At 36.6% G+C, this 19185-nt stretch overlaps 1 protein-coding gene across 5 annotated transcripts in view; it reads right to left on the reverse strand.

Annotated features, from left to right (window-relative positions):
• FMN1 (formin 1) overlaps positions 1 to 18911 on the reverse strand; it is a 208851-nt gene extending 189940 nt beyond the window's left edge. For 2 of the 5 annotated variants that reach the window (XM_030041760.2, XM_030041739.2), the window contains exons 1-2: positions 18734 to 18911; positions 1042 to 3058 (exon numbers count right to left, since the gene is read on the reverse strand). In XM_030041760.2, the coding sequence (XP_029897620.1) occupies positions 1042 to 2953 (1912 nt within the window). In that variant the 5' untranslated portion in view covers positions 2954 to 3058; positions 18734 to 18911. Of the gene's footprint in view, positions 1 to 1041; positions 3059 to 5132; positions 5235 to 18733 lie in introns of all 5 variants that reach the window. The other 3 variants (XM_030041750.2, XM_030041745.2, XM_030041769.2) reach the window with 3 other exon arrangements.
• Positions 18912 to 19185: the final 274 nt, after the last annotated feature.

Genomic DNA, 19185 nt, shown 5'->3' on the forward strand with positions numbered 1-19185 from the left:
AGAAAGAGAATTTTTGTGTGCCATTTTAGTGACCTGAGTCAGCCAAAGGTATGGCAAGAGACCCAAACACACCTTAAAGGGAAGCAGGGGTGGGAGCAGGAAGATGTGTCACACAAGAGCCTCAAGTCTAGGTAAATACTAAGAAATACAGACATCAATGGGGTTTTTTTCCATATTTTTTTTTAGTTTCCCTTTTAATTTGAGACTATAGCAAATTATACTATTTTCTATGAAAAGTGGTAAGGCTGCAAATTAGCACCTCTTCCCTTTTTACAGTGAAATCATGTCAAATTGCACCGTCAGCCCTCCCTATAACACATAGGCACCAGTCTAAGTCACACCTAGACCACTGTAGAATTAGGTCTTCCAGCCTTCCCATTTAAAGGGTATAGATGTTGATGTTCTAGCTAACAAAGATAGCTATTCAGTATGTCATATATTTATGCAATTTTATATTCACAGTATATATTTATAAATTAACCCATGCACTGTACTCAAATACATTGTAACATCACTTCTGCATGCAATCCTTTTAAAAAGAAGCCTTTTGTTGTTACAGAATTTACATCAACCTCTTGTAGCTAAATAGTCAAAGCACCAGTCCTATACTTAAGGCAATGTAAATTAGCTTGCCCAGACAATATTCTATCATTTAAGCCAAACAAACTAAAAAGACCATTTTGGATAATAAATATTATCACATTTTAACAGACTAGAACACAGCACAGGAAAAGCAGGAAAATAAGCATGTAAACTTTTTTCATTTTATATAGAAAAATATTTAATTAACTTTGGTTAAGAGGTCATTCACTAACACCAGGACTGAATATAAGCTGACACAAAAAATGCATCTGAAAGGTAATCTTACATAGCTATAACTTTTGTTTAAAAAATTCAACAACTGTTCACTCAGTCCTTAAGTAGTGAAAAATACTTTAATTGCAAACATACTATTATTAAAGGCTAGTATTAAAAAACCACTCAAATACTTTCATGGTTGGTCAATTCTGTTAGTTTAAAAATGTATGAAATAGGACTGACCTGGACAGAAATTCTGCTGTGTCCGAGAAGTTAATTTTTCTTGTACAGCGCACTTTTCAAAATGTCCTGCAGTTGCATTCTGATGTAGGCCTGGTTGTCTGGTGGCAAATCCCAATTCTCCAGGTTCAGAAAACTTCAGATAAAACTGTGGCTCCAAATCACTGAAAGAGAGGTTTATAGCACCATGCCTCCCACTGCCATAGTCACTGAACATAGATTCATCCTCGGTGTTCTGTGTTGGTAATGGGAGGATCCGATGATGCAGCTGCGGGCTAGGCAGTCTCGAAGATAACGGAGAAGGAATAGGTGACATTTGTTTGTATGTATTAGATAGCGGATATGAATTACTAAAAACATTACTCACTGCTACTAACGAGGGTGAATGCAGCCTTTTCTCTTCCAGTTTAAGATTATTACTTGTCTGAGAAATATCAGGACTTTCATTTACAGGCAGGTTCAAAAACAAATGCTTGCTTCCCCGGGATACCGTGGTTCTTTTCTCATATACTGAGCTTGGCAGGTTTCTGTCTACTCTTGTAATTTGTTGCAGTCTCTTCCATTCTGCAGCTTCATCTAAACTGTCACTCCGTATAACTTTCAGAAGAGCTTTATTGACTGCTCCCACAAGGTTGCATGACTCATCAGTAATATGCACTCTCTCTGCTTTGTACTGCAAACCAGAGCCGTCTTCCTCCTTTTCCTGCAGCACAGCGTTTTTAGAGTCTCCAGCAGCTTCATCTATGGAGTATACATCAGTTCTTGATATAAACTCGTTAAGTACTGTTGTGAGAACCGGAGAAATGGTTTCTCTACCTCTGTGAAAATGAGGTAAAGACTCTGCAGGGGGTTTGGCAAGTTTTTTAATACAAGCTTCTGAATCCTGTACTTCAGCAACAACTGCGATTCCTGGTTTCTCCTTGCATACCGGCTCAGTATATTTGCTACTTTTCAAGCTTTTAGCAGCTGTGGATTTACTTAATGTCTCAAGTTGGTTAGATAGACTGTCCTGAAATGACTTTACCGAAGTGATACTCTGTTGTACCTTTGTAACTTCAGGAATGGATTCTCCATTATCCACTAGTTCAACTGCAACCTTGTCATTGTTCTCTTTTGAGCTAGAACTTGGTAAGTCAGCATCCAGTTTCACAGCTTTGCTGCTCTCAAGAAAATAACCCTCTTCTATCCACTTTTCTGGTCGTATACTATTGTCTACTGGTAAATCATCCTTACCTTTTACTGTTAGCCAACTGGAGGCAGAAAAGGAACTGGGAAAACTCCTGGTAGGAAATCTTGTGGGGAGCATCTTCTTATTTTCCAGTTGCATGCCTTGAGCACTCAGTAAAGAAAGATGTTGCTCATGTATCTTTTTTCCCCCTTTCCAGTGTCTGAACTCCTCAAAGCTCTCTTTCCTTCTATATTTCCTCATTTTTTTGTGATTCAAATTGTCTCTATTTGTGAAATCCTGAAAGAACTCCTGCTGATGTGTAGAAGTGGAGTAATCATCACATTTAAGTTTCGGGACTCCAGAAACACACTGCTGCTTTCCCTCCTGATGTCCTGTGTTAAGGCCCAGAATATGATGTGATCTCGAAAGACTGGATAACAGTTTTTCCTTTTCAGCAGTTAGTTTGTACAGTTCAATGAGAACGTCTTTCGTGGTAGCTTGCTTGAAAATTATATCTCCAAAGTTTTCATATGGCTGTTCTCTCAGCTCCATCTCTAACCTTTCCCTTACTTGATAGCAGCTACAGAAACGTCTACTGGTTCTATTCAGAGTTACACAGCCCTTGTAAGTAAATCCTCTGACTTTTCCCTCTGGAAGATAGAAGCTGACGTAACAAAGCTCCATAATGGGTTTGTGCAATTGAAGGATAGTATGCGTGCCTTCCATTATGCTTGCCAAATTAGTCATTCATTTAAATTATGTGCTAAGTGTTTCAAAGCTTGCATGACATAGCATGTGAGGCAGGGAAGGGATGGAAGGCATCTGACTAATCTTCAACAATAATATTGTCTGCTGGAAAAAATAAAGAGAAGCCTGTCAAACTTAATTATGGCAAATTTAATATGACAAATAACAAGCCTGCAGAAGACAATCTTCTCTCAGTATTTTCTGATACAAATCTTTTACCTTGAAAAATCTGACACAAAAAGGATGACACTGCTAACACTCATAGTCAGAGTTATAATCCTTCTCTCATACATCATCCCTCTGTCTTCAGGGTTCTCAGTCAATGCTGTTCCCTAAGGTCACAAGATATTCACTAAAACACTCATTTCAAACAGAATTTACTTTTTAATGCTGGAACCTATTGCCCTCTCTCTGTTAAAAGTTAACTTGCAGTTGAACATTTAGTCAAAAGAACCATTCAAGCATGTGTGTTGCCTTTTTACTCAGTCAGCACAACCAGCAACATAACACCACCACAATGTAGTTAGCTCTCACTGCTTTATTTACTAAGAAAACATTTAATAAATAAAAAAGGCTGAACATTTTTCTCTCATAGTTGTCCGTGAAACTGCTGCGACATCAAGAAAACTTGCAAGAAGGAAAAAAAAAAGGTTCTGTTTACTTGGCTAGCATATAGGTACTGTATAAATCTATTTTGATTCAACATGCAATAGTGTAATTGTACTACTACAGGCAGGTTTATTGAGCTTTGTTATTTCCTTTTCTTTTGCACTGCATTGTATTTTCTTGCTACAGATTGGATATATTTACATTCTTTTGATACATCATGATAGAAGTTCGTTTACTCCTTTTGAGCACTAAATAGGCTTTTTATCCAGAAGGATCCCTGCTACTACAATTAAAGTGGAGAAGTCTGCAGTCACTAGGAAATGCATAAGCATCAGGGAAAGACCTAAAGCTCAGCAGCAAATCCATCAGCACACAAAGCTGGAGAGCACTTGCTCCAAGGCTTCTCTTTGTTGAAAAATGCAGGAATTTCAGTTTTCAACTTTCAAACCATAAATACAGCAGAACTTTCCATCATTTCAAAACAGTCAAATTTAGCCTCAGGCAACAATAATCAAAAGGAAGCTGTCACATTACCATGTCACACATTTCAATTTTACATATTTTTTCTATATACAAGTATTGTATCAGTTTTTATTATGCAGGGAGCCAGATATAAAACGATGCCAATAACTTATCATAAGAAATTAGCAAATCCAAACCCTAAGAAGCAAGCAGCATCTACCCAAAACATCCTATTCTACCAGCAAGCAGTCATTTATGGCAGTGATTTTGATCCAAATTTTGTTAAAGCATTGCATCTGTTTATAATGTTCTTTAAATAGTTTGAAACTTTCCATTTACATTTACTTTGAGTAGTATCATTCTTCATCCCAGCAAAACTCTTAATATCCACACATAATCCTTGAAGACAGAGAAGAGATCCTAAGGAGAGAGACTAACATTAAGAACAATCTTCCATCAGAGCCAGATCAGCTTCTTAATTCTGTTCACCAGCAGTCAATAGTTACATGGCATGATTCAGAATCCCATGCAGGTATAGGAAGGGGTAGGAAAGGTGCAAAACCGTTAGTCAGTACTTCTGTTGAAGACTGGCTTGTTGTTTCATAGACCTATAAGAGTTTCTGAGCAAATTATGCCATACTGTTCCTTCTTGTATTCTTGTTTTAACTCATTGTCTGAGTTTGGAGTTCAAAATACGGACAAGGCCGAGTACTGCCAAAAAGAGCAGCCTCACTTCTAGTCTTCCTTGTCTCCAGCTGTGCATGCCTGCTGCTTTTCTAGTGTAGAACTGAGTGATTTTGCAGCCACAGGGTGCGTCACTGGCATATGCAACCAAGAGTGGTTCTGCATACAGAAATAACAACCATCAAAGAGCATTTTTTCATCACAGGAGCAATCTTGAACCTACTCACTCTTCGCCCAAGCAGTAGGGAAGACCCCTTATGGTAGCAGTTTGCCAGAACTTCAACTTAGCCATAGTACCAAATTGCCCCTCAAGTAATCTACTATGGTGAGCTCCATCAAATATGAGCTAGTTAACTTGTGAATATTTCCATAAATGAATACTCAGCAGTCCCAGCTAATGCACGCTGAGTCAGTTTTTACTTACAGGAGAACTTTACAGAGGCGCAGAATTTCAAGGGAGTTACTAGGCAGGGAAGTGGATGGCACAGTCCATATTTTGGTCCACTGGCAACATATAGCTGTTAAACTAGGAAGAAGAAAGAACAGGTAACTGGGAAAAACCTAGCTAAAATGAGGATGGATAACGCAAGGAGATCAAACCTATGCTTAGTATTGACTTAAGGAAGATGATGCATCACATCAAAGTATTTGTCAATGCATTTGATTTAGAAAATAAAAGGAAAGGAGCAATAGGAAGAAAGGGAATTGTTTTTTAATACACAGAATGAGACAGTCTGCATTATGTGTATTTCACAGTCTTATCTAGGAAAAAAACTTAGTGTTAAATTAGTCAGAATTATTTCATGTGTTCCTCTGTTTTACCTCAACTGGCATGGCATTTTCTCACTGAAATATGATTAAGTGACTACAAGAAAATAGCATCATGGAAACTATAGACCCAGACATTATGATCAAATTTAATATCCTCAAATGACATCTATGATATCATCAGGTGCAACTCAGCTCAATTCTGAAGGGTACATAACTCTTGGTAACATGCATGCTTTTTTTTTTTTTTTTTCTGGACAAAAGAATATATATGTAAAGGAAAGAACTCTCTAGCCCTTGCCTCTGCCACCCAAATTTGCTAGACTACACCCCTCCCAAAACACAAGCAGCTTCCCTAATCTAATCTTAGCTCTGAATCATTACTGAAATGAGACCTACAGCTCTCCCTTAAATCATACTGCAACTAAAAGCTCTTTTTCAGTTAGAAACAAATAAATCTATTGAAGATTTTTTTTTTTTTAATCTTACCATCTTTGACAACAACCTTTTATGCCAGCTTAGACCTGTTTTAAAGGCTACATCCTATTAGGTCTCTTCTTAGTTACACCAAACTAAACATTGGGTTTGATGCACACATATTAACACATTAAAAAGTAGAATCACCTTTAATAGAATGCAAACCCCCTCCTTATGATGAAAAAATTTACACATACTTTGAAATTAAATCATATTAAAAGTGAGTTTTAGAGAAGACCAGTAACAGTAAGAATAGCAATTGCAGAAAGGACACTTTGTTACTATTAGGCCAACAAAATATTCTGTATCAGTCTTCACTGATTTTAAACATACTGTGATACCATGCACTGCTGCATTGTATAGCAGTATTTTGAAGGTTATTTCTATTAATAGATACATTCTTTACTAAGAAAACCTTTTTCTCTTCAGTGCCTTCAGCACCTTATCCCGCCTTTTTATAATCTTCCCTCAGAAAACAAAGAAAGAAGTGAACTCTCTGCTCTATAATCAGAAGCATTATAAGAAACTATCGGGAGAATTATGTTAAGGAAGGAAACTGGTTAAAGACTTTCAAACTTAATTACACTAGTCCCCCAACTTTTCTGTTCACCTTGCAATCTGTTTATAATCCTACTTCCATTTGCAAACCTTACTACAGGGAGTGAATTTTTGTAAATTAAAGCCACATTCAGGCAAAGTTTACAGCTTAAGTAAAACGCACATTAATCCAAGATGACTTAAAATTTTAACTACAGAATGTATAGTATGGAGGAATGAAAGCAATCTTCAGCATCATTGCTGTTTCTCTCATGCAGCTTTCAAACGCATGGTAGCAGAGCAGTGCTGTTCTCACAACTTGAATACTAGTTGAAGGAGAAAAACAGCTACTCAGAGACAGCTAGCTAAAAAACAAAAAGAACAACTGAAATTGTTAAACAGGCAGCTGAGAAGCAAATTTGCTCTGCTGCTGGATTTTTTTTTTTTTTTCAGTTTAACAACAACAAAACATGTCACAGACTTAGTGCTCCTCAAAGTCTAGGGCCAACACATCCATCCATTTTGCTGTTCAAAATGTGCTCTTAGAAAGCCACATCTCCATTGCTGCAGTTCCTTCTCTCTAGCAGGACACATCATTCACTGCTCAGCATGACAGATGGCCTTACTCCCTTCCCTGATCTTTAAGTAAGCAAGAACTGGAAATCCTTACCTTCCCAGCTCTCCCCAATATGTGATTGTTATGAGGTGGCAATCTGTTCCTGAGTATGCTATGGCTAACTTTCTGTGCTATGTTACGTAGCTAATTAACACACCAAAACAGAAAAAGCATGGTAGAGGAAAGGTAGTAAAAACATGGACAGAAGAAAGATCCACATCACAAGCAAGAAGAAACTGAAATGAAACTGTAATAATACTTGTTTACTGAGCACAACTTGTTTAATAGAGACAAACTCCATCATAGTCTTCTGTTGCTTAAACTCTCATGTTTCTCTGAGGTTCTTTCAAACAATGATTTGACTTACAAATGTTATAATTAGAAAGATAAAAAGTTATCTCTTTGCGAAGACAAAATGTTATAGCTCCTTGCAGCAGCTTAGACGTAAATAAAAGATTTTCATAACAAGAACTTTCTAACCATAAGTCTACATTGTATTTACTGGATTGTGACAAGAAAATAAAAATCAGAGTATTTAATTATTTGTGTAATAGTTTGAACAATACTGCATACCATTAGCAATGGTAGTTTAAAATACTGCTCTTCTCAACTTCACAAGTACTGAACTACACTAACAAAGAGTTGTTAAGGAGTAAGAAACAGAGTCTATGCCAGACAGAGAACCACTTTATTAAATTTCAGATCTCATGCAATGGCACAAGGAAAGTATTAAAGCATATTAGAGTCTTGCCAACAAATTCAGATGAAACATAAAGGGATAACACAGAACATAAAGTTGGAAGTCATCAAGTTAATCCACAAAGCAGAGCTCTGTATACCAAAAACAAACTTTAAACATAAATGCAAAATGTAGTAACTATACAAACAAATAGATAAATAAAATGGAAATAACCAGAAAAGCATGTAAATGCCTTGGATCTTTTACAATCTTTGACTATGTCATACTGTTCAAATTAATCCAACACAGGACCAAGTCCATGAAACAAAGTAATCTGAAACCTAGCTCTCTGAATACACTATTTTTGTGATCTGAAGATAAAGAAATCTAAACATCTTGAAATCTAAAACCATAACTTAACAAAAAGATAATCTACACATGGCATATAAAGTTAATTAAAATTGTTTTTAAAAGTTTCTGGATGGACTGAATAATATGATGATGCCTCACTAGAAACAAATACATTCTCAGAAGCCAAACTGCCCCATACTTGTTCCTGGTCCTTTATACACCACTGTCTCATTTGAAATAGCTGTAAATGAGCATATTACCTTTTTAGTGCACAGGAGATGAAAAAAAAGCAATGATGATACTTTGGGGTTTAGAACTAATGCTCACCATTTATACTTAAAATTTATATTACATTTGACTAGTCAGGTTGGGAAACAAACATAAAATACATATATTACTCACACCTCGTGGTCTCAAAAATTGTTTAAAAAAACCCTAGAATGCAAAACTAGAATTATATGGAAATTACTAACATCACTAATAGTTTAGTTTCTGAAGTGATAAAAATATTTTTAAAACAGTGACCTTCTTCACTACAAAATGTCACAATTCCTGACAAATATTTTCAGTTGTACTCTTACTGAGAAAGTCCCTTTATGCAGATTTTTGCTCCTATGATTTGAGCCAAGTGACCTCCAATATAATTTATCTAAGTTAAATGCCAGACATAAATTATGTTTTTCCCTATTACAACCACGTAGTTTTAGTTCCAACCAGTTCCACCCATCTGCACTAACTTGTTAGGGATCCCTTCCAAAAGCCACATGGTGGGAAGAAGGTATACAAGCCTTTCAACCAAGGAACAGGGATTTTTAAAAAATTGCTATTGTAAAAGCAGAAAAATTTAAAAAGGATATCTTAAAGGGTAATAAATATCATAACGGTATCTTTAGAAACCTGTATTTTCAAAGACTTCAGAATGAGATCTATATAAAGTCAATGATATCCTTGAAACTGATTGTTCCTGTTCAGTGCATTTCTTAATAATGGTTGCTTATACAACAGCTTAGCTCTCCATAGTATTCCTTCAATAAAAATTCTGACATGCCCCTGTGTTAGTAGCTTCCATTTTACAGTAGATACATGATCCTAAAAAAGAAAAAAAGGTTTCCAGCACTATGCTTCCCGAAAAAGTTTCTCCTGATACTTTGTGTTGCAACCCCTATTTAAAATCAATTGCTATAAACTAAAAAAAAAATTAAATTATATATGCTCCTTAAAATCCCTGTTTTAATGCTGACTCCTTTCCTATATGCTTTTGAATTTGAAAGACAGAATGACAGAACACAGAAACTCAAAGGAGAATACAGAAAAATAAGGAAGGAAGGAGATTTTGAAATGGGCAGCAGAGTGAGGAAAACAGCCCTTCAATCTTTAAATGCCAGAAGTTAATCACAGATTTCTGAAGACACAAACATGTGGTTGAACCCTCCTGTAAGTGCTCTTCTAGCATGCCTATCTTTCTGCAAATTGAAAAAATTCCAGATCCCCAAAACAGAAACTAATTTAAAAGAATATATGTTACCATATCAATTTTTGTACCTACTTCCAGCAAAATACTGTGCCAAGTAATTCTCCATCTTTCTTCCAACAGTCACAAAAATGAGCCAATATAGCTTTAAGAGACTAATGCTTCTGTAGCAACATGTGTTAGCTTAGGCAGGACCAGCATGAAGAACTTCCTTCTGCTAGCTCAGCCTTGACTGTAAGCAGGAAAGACAGATTTTAATGTTTTGTAAGGAACTTTCCCATTGCTTATGATTAAAAGGTATGCAAATACAAGTCTTCATTTCAGATCTGTAGGAAATTATATTAGGCAGAATCTTTTGATTCACTAAGTGTTAACAAGCTACAGCTAATTAGATGAACTAATGGTGCTCTTGCAACACTAATAGAAACTCTAGGTTAACCAGCACTCCTGATGCACTAGAGCCAAATACATGTTCCAAGGCATACTTAAATGGCCACTAGCATGGTACAGATGGACCAGGCAGTTTATATAGTGTTTGAAACAACGAAACTTAATCCATAAAGAGGTAAACTATCCTCCTAATCACCCACTAATCAAACCACATTAATGGTTCCTTACTGATTTCCAAAGTACAATATCAACATATGACCAGACCAGGACATTTAAGCTCTGCTACTACAAAGTCTCATTTTCACTCCACTACTTCCTCATAAAAGCAGTATATGTGAAGAACCACCAAAACCAAATGCTTCTGGTTTCTCACAAGGCTGTCTGAGGTCACAAGACAGCCTTGGTAAATCACCTGATAGCAGCAGAAATGGTCTACACAACAGGAATCAAAGAAATAGATGTAGGGTAACGATCTCACAGAAGAACACTTTCTGTATTACAAGCACCATAATAAGGATTAGAATAGATGGAACACATATGAAAATGAAATATAATCTCCAGATAACATGCACTTTTATATTTGCTATTAAATTTTGTCACCTAGTACACCTCAGAATTTACGGAATGTTTTACCTGTCTTCCAATTAGACTAAGTATCTCACTGAAATCTCTTACAATAACACACAAATAATATCCCAACTCTTTGCCCATGACCTCTATGCCATGAAAACGTACTGGGGTTTTCACAATTTTGTTAATAAAATGATTTTTATCACTCTCTTCACATTCTATGAGCAACAACTCATCACTGTTTATTAAAAGAAGAAGAAACTATACACAAGATTATGGAGAGCCATTATCTTAAAATGTGTGATAATTATAGTCTTTATAATATCTATATTTTATCTAAGAGGTGATATACATTTTAACAATGATGTTGGAATGAAGATCATGTGACAGAAATCTCTCTTAAAATACTATTTTCTGCTGATGGTTACAGTTGAAACAGAACATTACAATTTCACAGAAATATTAAGACAGTCAATGACTTGAACTGAATTTTGCTTGTTAATGCATTATTACAGAAGAGACCACAGGAATAAGGAAAAAGAACAAAAAAAGAGAAGCATGGAACATATCTAGAAACCTGATATATGTAAAATGTTACAAGATTATTCCCCTATCTCCTCAAACCCATTTTCTGACATAGCTAAGTAAAAAAATTATATAAAAAAAAAAAAGCTCTCCAGGCTGTTCCTACATTCTAATTGTTCCAAATATTCCCAACTTAAAAGTATTATAGAATTGTGCCAAATTATGGTTTTGCCATTGGATTTTTCAACACTAGACAAAAATTATACAGATGGAAAATAAATAATAATAATCAATAAATAAATAAAAAACCTGGGTGACACTCCTGTCTTTTACAGTAAAAAGAAAAAGGGAGAGAAAGAAATAATGTGATACTTAAAATTCTAGTTTTTAAAAATCCAGATAAGAGTTTTTATTATTATACTGCAGGTTGAGCAAGAAATCTAATGTATCATTTCTTTCATAAATAACTTTCAAAAGAAAATAATTTCCTGTCAGGTCTAGTTTTGAACTTGGAGCACAAAGAAGGAAATAACTGCATGGAACTATTAGTAATTCAAGGAAGACAAATAATTCTGCTTTTAAAGAGCTTAGTTAGGGTATGAGTTGATTCTTGGATAAGAAAACAGTATTATGACTAAGCAAACTGAAAAGGAATTACATTGGAAGCACAGGCAGATGCTAATGGAAATTCTGACAGCAAGTAGTATGTTTGTTTCTTCTACCCACAATACTTTCTGAATATAACCTGCTGTAATTTGGAAATACACAAAATAATTTGTACAAGTGAGGGTTTTTTTCCATTAATATTTTACCTGTGCTAATACACCTTTTGCAATTTTATTTACAGAAAGCAATGAGACCTCTCCCCACAAAAGAGAGTGACATGAAAGTTCTCATCCATCTGTAGCCTACTTCAATATAGCAAAGCAATATGTTGTTTTTTCTGACACAACTGCGTCAGCAAGTTAAAAAAAGAAAAAAGATGACACACAACATGTCCTCATTACTACTGAAACTGTGCTGGCAGAGTTCAACCACACCACAGGCCATACTGGTCCAAAATCTGTTTGAGAAGGTTGACTTATTTGCAACAAGTTACCAAATGAGATTTCCATCACGAACTCTCCCATTTGACTGTTTAAGAGGCTGCTAATAAAAGATTCTGCAATGGATATTATAACTATGAATAGCTTTTAATGTAGTAAGTAGTAAACCAGCAGACATTAAAGGAGAGAAAGAGCAAAGGAAATCTATACGCATATCCTGAAGAATTCACTCTTAACACAGTCTGTTCAAAACAGAATATTTCAAGAAGTACAGCATTTAAACAAACAAAATCCCTCTGCACTTCAGTCAGGTTTTTATATTCTCCACCGTGCTCCTGGGCACTTAGCAGGGAAAGAACAAAGAGAATAGATGAGTCAATCATCTTGCTTCCAGTTTTTTTTGGACTGGAACAGAGTTTTCTGACTGCTGAAGAGGCAAACTGCAAGGGAAATTATCACTAAAAACACTGCATTCCAGATAAAGACACATTCAGCATATAGGATTTGAAGCGAAATGTCATTCCCAAAATTCATAGCCTTATAAATAAGGGAGTTTTTTTTCCAAGTGATGGCAACAGCAACTCTTATACCATTTAAATATATTAAATGGGTTTAATAGATTATAACATGATCAAAATTATATTTGTCATTTCTTGTCCCACTCCTCCAGCTTTACTTGCAAAACCAACTGCCTTGTTTTTTGACCGAGGTTTTCCTAAGGAAAATCATTTCAGGAGGCAACATTTGGCATGGAGAATTGCAGCTGAAATAATTAAAGTGTCACAAAGTTATAACTGAAAAGAGAGTCTTATAATGAAAAATGCCTGAACAACTTCAATATAGATGGTAGTAATCACTGTTGCTGATTTTTTAAATTGACTATCAGAAAAACAAGTTTATTTTACGTGCCAGATGAAATGGGAAGAAGCTCCATTTTGCATGATACATGAAACACCAGCCAGACTTTGTTTCAAGCACCAACACTGACCCTCAGATCTCTTCTAAAGGAAAACTCTTGGAGCTAATAGGTATTACAGTACTTCAGAGAATGAGGCTGCCCTCCTGGCCTAGGTCTGCCAGTCCAACCTGGCAACAACAGTTAATTTCCACCTTCCTCAACAAAGACCAAAGACATCTTCACCATACTCCAGACCATGTTTTCTTCATTTCTTACCATGTAAGGAAAATGAAAATCCACTGAGTATACCTATCCAAAATTCAGAAGGGCTAAGGTAGCAGGTATAATATTATCATAGCAACTTGACTTATGCTCTCACCATATCTAGAGGATACACGCACAAACTGTTACGATTCAAAGGGATTAAAAAGATACTTATAAACAAGCAAACAAACAAACAATAACCCAAACTCTCCTTGCTGGTAAGAAAAGAGTATTTTGCCAAATCTGGAAATTAAAATTAATTTTAGAATTATTTCATCTACCTTAAAATAAAGACAGGGTTTATTCCTCAACAACAGCATTACATGGTATTCTGTGCTTATTAATTATGCTTTAATGCAATACATGCACCTTATTCAAACAAATAACCCCCCCCCCAACTTTCTGTACCTAACATGAATACTCACAATAAAATCTTAAAACTTAAAATTGAAAACTATTCCCGGATGTGTACAGGGCCATGTGGCTAATATTCAGCTGAACTCATATAGTGATGTAAAAATTACAGGCAAGAAGAAAGATCTTTTGCCTCAGCATACTGAGGTCTTAATGAAAAGCTGTACTAGATAACAGTCAGCTGATTTTCAAGTAACAAACAAAAGAAAAGCCATAGTAGACCAAACCAGCTTGTACAGACCTCTATTCACATGTCTAAAATGTAATCTTTACATATTTCAACAGAAACATACTGTATTATCAGGAAAAGTAAAACAAAAAAAAATTTGCATTGATAGTGAACAAAATAATATAAACTTTCAAGATCATATTTGTACATTTTAGAGTTGGGTCATAAACTGCACACATGACTTCTTCCCAGTTTTAACCTAGATAAATAATCCCCCATAAAATAAAACCTTTTTTATTTAATACTTTATCAATGGGTAAGTTTCACAGGATACACAGTAGCTTGTTTCCATTTCTGGCAGCAAGTACAGCATACTTCTACAGAAAAAAACGATGAATTAAATAAATATTTTTTTAATAAAAGAATTATTTTCTTGTCAATCTTTGTCCAAAAGCTTTAATTTTGCTTGTCCAGACAGCAAACTCTTCAGGCAAGAGCTGCATCTTGTTCTGTATTGTATTGTTCAGCATCTTTAGTTTCACTAACCCAAGACATCAGATTTTTTATTTATTTACTTATTGTATGTCCATGCTTGTTAATATCATGACAATATTTAAATGAAGCATTTAGTACACAGGCTTTCAGATCAAAGGTCCTTCACCAAACATCACTTTCAGAGACACATCTGGCATACCCATTTATTCTGAACTTTAAACCCAATACAGTATTTAAGGAAAGCAAAGGAGAAGAAAACTAAAAGGCTACATTATAGCAAATCTTTGAGCTATTTCATGAGCAAGGAAAGTAATTCCAGCTGCAAAAAGTTTGGACCAACTGCAAAAGGAGGTGTAAATGCTAAGGAAGCTTCACTAGTAAAGACAGAAGAGAAATGGAATTTAAAAGAATAATATCAGCAATTTAAAAACCCTCTCATAACAACATTTTATACCTTTAGAAGAACCTGTCAAAATCCAGTAAGCTTTGAATATATCTTTCTCCAATGAAAGGTCAAAGATGCTGTCCCACATTAAGTTCTTAGGAATCAAGAAAAGTTTTCTGAAATAACGTATTTGACAAGTTAACAAACCTATTTTTAACTATGCATACTTTAAAATATTTTTTTTAATTATGCAAATTTTGAGAATAAGCTCAGAAACTTTTTTAACTTTTCCTCCTTCCCAAACTTTAGTGATCTTGGAATTGCTTTAGCCTTAAGGAATTCTGAGTTGCTCCAAAAATTATATTTATCATTCAAGTTTTAAAAATCTTGGATGTACTGGATGAAATGGGATTTAAAGACTTGTGATGATCATATCAACACTTCAAGGAAGGAAGTGTTAAAGCAGAGAACTACAGTTGCATTTGTTTTCTTCAGTGCAACTTTTTGCTAGCAGCATTTCATACATAATACTTAAACAGTTTTGACATATGACTACAATTAACAAATAATTATAAACCCAATTGCTATCCAACTGAGAGGAGAGATTATAGATTTTCCAAAGACCTGTTAAACAAACAAGTATATTAATACTAAGCCCTCTATTATCACAACATAGGACTGGATTTAAAAACAAGCTGAATGTCCAAACTAATGATTAGAGGTTCAACCTTCCATGGAAAGGAAAGAAACGGCAGTATCTGCATAACTAGGAAATGGTTATTTGGATAAGAATTCATGCAGCACATTTTGTGCGCTTTCTTTCCCTGTTCTCGGGCAGAAGTGTTGACACTCGCTATGCATACTGTATCTCTACTCTGGCAACACTTACAGGGAAGCAAAACCACAAACGTTAATCTGGAAAGATGTTAAGAAATTGCATAAGGCTTTAAACGTTCATGGCAAAAAGAAAAAAACCTCCCTCAGATTCCCCACTGGAGGCAGCTCTAGGCTCTACAGGCTCCCCTGTCACAGAGGAAAGTTGAACTAAACAGATCATTAGGCATACAATCAGATCAAAAAATCAACAAAAATCACAAGGACTGACTTGTTGTGCTTGGTCATTAAAATATTAATGGAGTCTTTGCTCCCACTGTCTCCAAGTATGTTCAAATAAACATGGATGATCACAACTAGCAGCACTGAGATATGATTATTAATCATGAAAAGAGGCGTTGGGCATAAAGGAATCATGTATAAATATATAAAACATGCTTAAGTGGTAGAAACAATTTATACTCAGTTAAGGTTCAGATTCCATTGAGTTATATCTATTTGATCACTCCATGCTAGACAGTTTCCTGCCTTTTTGGTGCTCTTCATGATACCTAAAAGCTAATGGAATATACATTCAGATTATATATTTTAAAAGTCATACAAGATCAAAGCTAGAAGAAGAATTTATTTCATGCTAAAATAGCTAAAGCAAAATTAAAAGCTGACAAATGTTCTCAGATGCCATGAAGACTGGGTGGAGAAAAGGATGCAAACTGATTTTTGAAAACAGAAACACATGGAAATTTTTTTCCCATTCAGTTCTTGAATACTATAGTAAAGAGCAGAAAGCCGTCCCACCCTGGAGCCTTAATGAAGACCTCTATGATTGTTCTTGCTTTCCTTTTCCTACTCTTGACCACTCTCCAGAGAGTATCATTTGAGGTCATTTACAAAGGCTACTTTCGGTTCCACTTTCAAACATTTTATGTGTGCAAGTTAAAGCAGGATCAAAGCTTCAGAAATGATCACCCTGTTAAATGATATTGTAAAGGCCCAAGATTACATGCTGCTTTACATATACAAATCATCAAGAGTTGTTCTTAAAGAAAGTGGAAAAATTATCTTTTTTTTCTGCCAGAGAAAAAGTGGGATACTAGTCTTTTCCTAGTTAAAAAAACCCAACCAACCAAACACGCCCGCCCCCCCCCCCAAACAATAGTTCTTCGTATCCCAGAAAGAACTGTCTCTTTACCATATTTTTATATCCTGACAAATGTCAGTATAAAGTTGACATTCATTACCTTGGCATTTATTTTGAAAAGCAGCCGTTTCTCAATTTTCTATTTGATATTTGCCTATAGCTTCCACAAAAGGAAAAGGTCTTCAGTTTCTACTCGCTGAGCTTTCTCAGAGTGAGATTTTCTCCAATCTGTTGTCATCTTCTAGTAACACATTATTTTCTTCTTTGAAAAGTATTAACAGCTTATTTTAAATTAAGTGAACAAGGATTGATGGATGGATCTGTACACTCTACAGATATGAAAAACCGAAAACAGGAATTCAACGGAAAATTTCAAATTTCCCGGAAATACCTGTCTATGTAAGAAAACCTCTACAGAGATAATACGCTTTTTACCCATGCCTCTACTTCAGTCTTATCCTAACAAGTTGCAAAATATTAGGGAAACATTCACCTGTTGTTCTCTACATACTACACAATTAAGTCACCTATGCCCAAATAGCTGTATACCTTACACATGCATCTGTAAAAAACCAGAAGGGAACATGCATGTTCATGGCACTTGACTTTTAATGAGATAGGCTGCACTTGAGTCAAAACTAATTTCCATTGTTAAAAAGACACTTCACAAGATGGCTTGATTTCATAACAAACTGCAATTCTTCTATCCCTAGACATTCTGTCTACAGTCCTTCAAATTAAGTTAATGATGCTATGGGTTGACAGTTTTTTTTTTTTTGTAATACAGGAAGCATTTCTTCTTTCTCTCTTCCACTCCCCATTTAATTCAAAGTGGCTGAACTGTTTCTGCTGAAACTTACCAAAACAAGCCAATTCACCTGCAAGCACAGGCCAAGCTACCTGAAAGGCGAAAGTTTCAGAACATTATGTGTAAGTGATTTACCTGAACTTCATAGTAATACTACTGATATATTTGTAGAAATATCTTTAAATGTGTACATAATGGTTTAATGGTAACACTTGCACAAGACATTTCTACAGGTAAAACAATCATTAAACCATCATGAACAATTCAAAGGATGGATGGAAATAAATAACTAAAATTAGGAACATAATCAAAACTTCTCTATAATTTCTCAGTGTTTTTTTAATATTGATTACTTTTCTATGAAGCTCCGAGAAAGTAAGGACCCATTACGATTCCTGCTACACTCTTGGGAAAACAAGTATCACAAGACAAGACAGTGGGAGAGCCAGAAGGACTAAGTATATACAGTTCCTAGACCAACTCTCTGTCAGTTGTATCATATTGTGATTTAATATTGCAGCTGAAGAAGGGAGACTGTGCAAGACAGCAAGAGAAGGGTTTCTCCAGAATGTCAGTACGTGTCCTTTTCCTACATGTAAAAGATATTTGCAAATGTCATTATACAAATGCATTCTAACTCAGGGTAACAGTTCAGCAGCCTCATCTGCAATGGTGACTCCAATAAGCTTTACAATATAGAGTAACAGATTGTCCGAACGCTGTAAATATTAATCACGTGTTTTCCACTCATCTGCCCTCCTGAGCGCAGGAAGATATTTGCATCCATCAAACGCTACAGAATTATAACAATCTGCATTCCCCACTTCACTGTACCTATCCCATACATGAGACTAGAAGAAAAAGAGCATTAAGAGTCATTTTGGGGCAGGGGGGAAGTAATCCAGTAACAGCCTACATTAAGAGCGCTGACAGGAAAGGGGGAGGGAGGAAAGGTACGGACTTTCTTAGGACTGCAAGAGAATCCAGCTTTTATGATCCCGCAGAAGCTATTTATAAATAAACTGCGAGCGAGCAGACAAGATGCTAACGAGGACTAACAGATCCCTTCTCTGCAGTCGTGCGTTAGTGGTTTTATTTTTTAATCCATTCGATTGCGACAGAAGCCACTGCAGGGAACCGAGCAGATGGGCAGAGCGGCAGACAAGCAAACGAAAGGGTATTATTACCTTGCGAGAAGCGGAGCCCTGAGTTCAGACGCTCCTGCTGCTGTTTCAGGTGCAGGGGAGGACACAGGACGCTGAGCGGCTGCACCACCGCAGCTGCCCCGTGCTATCCCCGGCCGCCGCCGCCGCCGCCGCCGCCCCCTCCCCTGGGTGACCGCCGGTGCCGCCGCCTCTCGCCTCATTCCCAGCGCCGGAGCCCCCCGCCGTGCGCGCGCCTCGCCAGTCCCTCCCGGCGGGGGAGGCGACGCGAAAGGACTGACAGGGCAAGTGACCAATCCTCGGGCTGCGCAGCTGCCCCGCGCCGGCGGAGCCTGCCCCCCGGCCTCGAAGGCGGGCGGCAGCGGGGGGGGGGGGGGCGGCGGAGCCCCCAGCAGCCGCGGCCCCGCCGCCGGCCGGCCGAGGTTACGTGCGGGGGGGTGGTGGTCCTCCTGCGCCCGCCCCTCTCCGGCCGGGTG

The sequence above is a fragment of the Aquila chrysaetos genome, chromosome 2 (assembly GCF_900496995.4).
Source record: "Aquila chrysaetos chrysaetos chromosome 2, bAquChr1.4, whole genome shotgun sequence".
NCBI classification, from domain to species: Eukaryota; Metazoa; Chordata; class Aves; order Accipitriformes; family Accipitridae; genus Aquila; species Aquila chrysaetos.